This window comes from Protobothrops mucrosquamatus, unplaced genomic scaffold (genome assembly GCF_001527695.2).
Source record: "Protobothrops mucrosquamatus isolate PMUCROS unplaced genomic scaffold, P.Mucros_1.0 scaffold468, whole genome shotgun sequence".
Classification (NCBI taxonomy): domain Eukaryota; kingdom Metazoa; phylum Chordata; class Lepidosauria; order Squamata; family Viperidae; genus Protobothrops; species Protobothrops mucrosquamatus.
In genome coordinates this window covers 77,813-80,808 of record NW_015386789.1, presented here as the reverse complement: position 1 = coordinate 80,808, position 2,996 = coordinate 77,813, and the positions used below count along the sequence as shown (strand labels likewise).

General features: G+C 49.8%; 1 protein-coding gene across 1 annotated transcript; it reads left to right on the top strand.

Moving 5' to 3' along the window:
• Nucleotides 1–412: 412 nt before the first annotated feature.
• Nucleotides 413–2,780, top strand: PSENEN (presenilin enhancer, gamma-secretase subunit). Its single transcript, XM_015816607.1, has 3 exons — nucleotides 413–612; nucleotides 1,945–2,049; nucleotides 2,416–2,780. Exons 1-3 carry the CDS (start codon nucleotides 552–554, stop codon nucleotides 2,553–2,555), a joined length of 306 nt encoding a protein of 101 aa, XP_015672093.1. The 5' UTR covers nucleotides 413–551; the 3' UTR covers nucleotides 2,556–2,780.
• The last annotated feature ends 216 nt before the right edge of the window (nucleotides 2,781–2,996 follow it).

Here is a 2,996-nt window from a genome sequence, read left to right as displayed (position 1 = left end):
GAATTGTAGTCCAAAGCGACCTGCGAGATAACTTTAGGCCATTCACAGGGACTGTGTGCCTCTTATCTCTATTTACACAACGCGCTTCCGCTGATCAATTCCAAGCCAAGGGGCGGCTATGTTCGTTTTAAACCCGGGTTGGGCTTTTGCACGGGCGGAGACTGCGCGTCGCGGCTCCCTTCTGTTCCCACGTGTTGTGCCAGCCCAGAAAACGCGAATTCCAACAGCCGAGTTCAGATGACCCTAGCTGACCCCCCCGCGTCCGGTATCCACTTTCCCTCGCCTCCCATCTCCCGTTTGGCCCTTTCCAGCATCTGGCGGACTACAGCTCCCAGAGTTCCTGGCGGCGGGGGAAGGGCGCGGCGGGGCGGGGCTTTCGTCCAGGAAGCAGCTGCGCCGGGAGGGAGAGGAGGGGGTCTCCTTCGGGCGGGCGTCGGAAGAGCGGAGCGACGCGGGTTGGGTCCCCCTCGAGCCCCGCTCCGTCTCCAGCGCGGGGTTTTTTTGCTCTCCTTCTGCCGCGGGGCTGGGAGGGGCCGCCAGCCGTGGGCACCATGAACCTGGAGCGCGTCTCCAACGAAGAGAAGCTAAACCTCTGCCGCAAATACTACCTGGGTGAGCCGCTGCTGGCGGGTCCAGCGCAGCCCGATTGGGGGGCTGGGGGAGAGATGCGTCCTCGGGGAGACCCCGCAGCCCCTGGAATGCAGCCCCAGGTCTCCGCAGGGCGCCCGGGGGGAGGAATAGGATTGGGGTCAGTAGGCAGGGTGTTCGGCGGAAGTGGGTCACTGGGTTTCCGGCCGGGCAACTTTAAGAGGCTGGCTGGGGGATTCTGGGAGTTGAAGTCCATGCCACTATAAGTGGCCAAGTTTGACAAACACTGGGCCTGCTCAAGGAAAATATATTCAACATGCTTGGCTGAGAGATTCTGGGTGTTGAAGTCCACCCGCCTTAAAGTTGCCCAGCTTGATAAACATTGCTCTAAAATATAATTTGCTATTTGAAAAGACTGCAGGGATTTAGCAGGTTTATTATTTATTTAGCGTATGGCATATCATACATGGATTAGCAATATAAATTAATATTTCAACTAGATTAGTAGAACCCAATAAAATATTTAATGTCAAAAAGTTCTATGTCTAAATATCAGTGTGTAGGCCATCTAACCATTGAAGTGCAGCATTGTTTATATTAAAAAAAAAATCAGATACTGGACCCATATATGCCCTCCGCTTACAGCCAGTCACGATGTGATCTACACATTGCTTCCAGGTAGGGAAACAAACTTAAATTTTGACTGGTTGTTTATGAGATTGTTGATCATATCTGATCAACTCCAGACAGTTAATGTTCCTACCCCCTATTTTCCCTGAAACAACAATCCTGTGAGGTAGGTTGGGCTGAGAGAAACTGGCTCAAAGCCCCTCAGTGGCACTTCTTCCTAAATAAGGACTGGATCATAGGATTTCCTGTTTTCTAGCTCAGTGCCCCCTTACCAAACTTGCAAGAATCATTTTAGGCTTCCTTGTTCACTCTCAATTTTTTGGCAGTGGACAAAAAAAAATTATAATAGGGTGTAGCAAGAAAATAATTGCAGTCAATTTCAGCCTTGAGTGTCCATGGACAGCTGTGTGCAGATCATCTACCTCTATGCATTGTAGTGGTGAAAATGTGGAATTGGGAGGGACATGGTTGAGGAGAACAGATCTAGACTTTGGGGATTAAGGAGCGCAGGTATTGGGAAATATAATCCACTGAAAACAAGGATTTGTGATTCAAACAATCTTTACTTTCTTTCTGAACTTGAGTTCGTGAAGAGGAAAACCAATTAGGACAAATGCACTTTTCTGTTCATGAAGCCCTTGTGAAAATCTCTTTTTTTTCCCATGCCATCCCTTGAAGAAAATTCTACCAGGGGGGTAAGATAGTGTCTTTCTCCCATCTCTTTAGGTGGCTTCGCTCTGCTCCCTTTCCTGTGGCTGGTGAACGTTATCTGGTTTTTCCGAGAGGCCTTTTTTGCAACAGCCTACACTGAGCAGCTTCAGATCAAGCGCTGTGAGTTTCCCATGGGGGGAGAGGCAGGAGGGGATTCTAGTGTGTACAGCAGGGGTCCCCAACCCCCAGACCGTGGACCAGTACCGGGCCACGGCATGCTAGCAACCGGTCCGCACAAACAAGCAAAGCTCCATCCGCAGGATGCAGGTAGCACACAAAACCACGTACCCTCTGGTCCGTGGAAAAATCTCTCTCCACAGAACTGGTCCCTGGTGCCCGAAAGGTTGGGGACCTTTGGTGTACAGCATGTCTTAAGACAGCAGCCCTGACCGGCACTCGGTTCTCGATGAGGGGAGAAAAAGCACTGAAGGGGAAAAGAAGGAATACTTAATTATTTTCTGGTCATTTCTTTCTACCTCTTCACAGATGTCCAGCGGTCAGCCTTAGGCCTCCTTTTCTGGGTGATTGTGCTCACAACATGGATCTCCATCTTCCAGGCACGCCGGGCCGAGTGGGGTGAACTTGGCGACTACCTTTCCTTCACCATTCCATTGGGCATCCCCTGATACACCTTCATCCTCAACATGGAGCTTTGCATTTTACTGTTGGACTCCTTGAATAGCCACCTGGCTAATTTTTTTCCCTAATATCTCCTTTTCATAGAATCCAGGTTGGGATTATACTGTGGTAAACTATGGTGGGGCCACCTCTTCTCTATGGTCCCCTGGATCATCAACTCCGGCTCTCCTTGACTACAAGAGATGATCAATAAAGATATGGTGATCTCTTCCTGTTGGCCTCCAGCGTGATGGTGTTGTGAGGAAGGGATAGGTGATGTGGGGTGAAACCTCCTTTTTTCAAAACAGGTGTCTGGTTAATGCGTGAACCTTGAATTTCTTGTTTCTTCTTGAGTGGTATTCTTGTCATGGAGTTGCATGTGAGGTGAATGTAGATCCAAAGGGCTCTGCTCAATGCTGAATGGTTCTGAACAGACCGAGACTTCAATG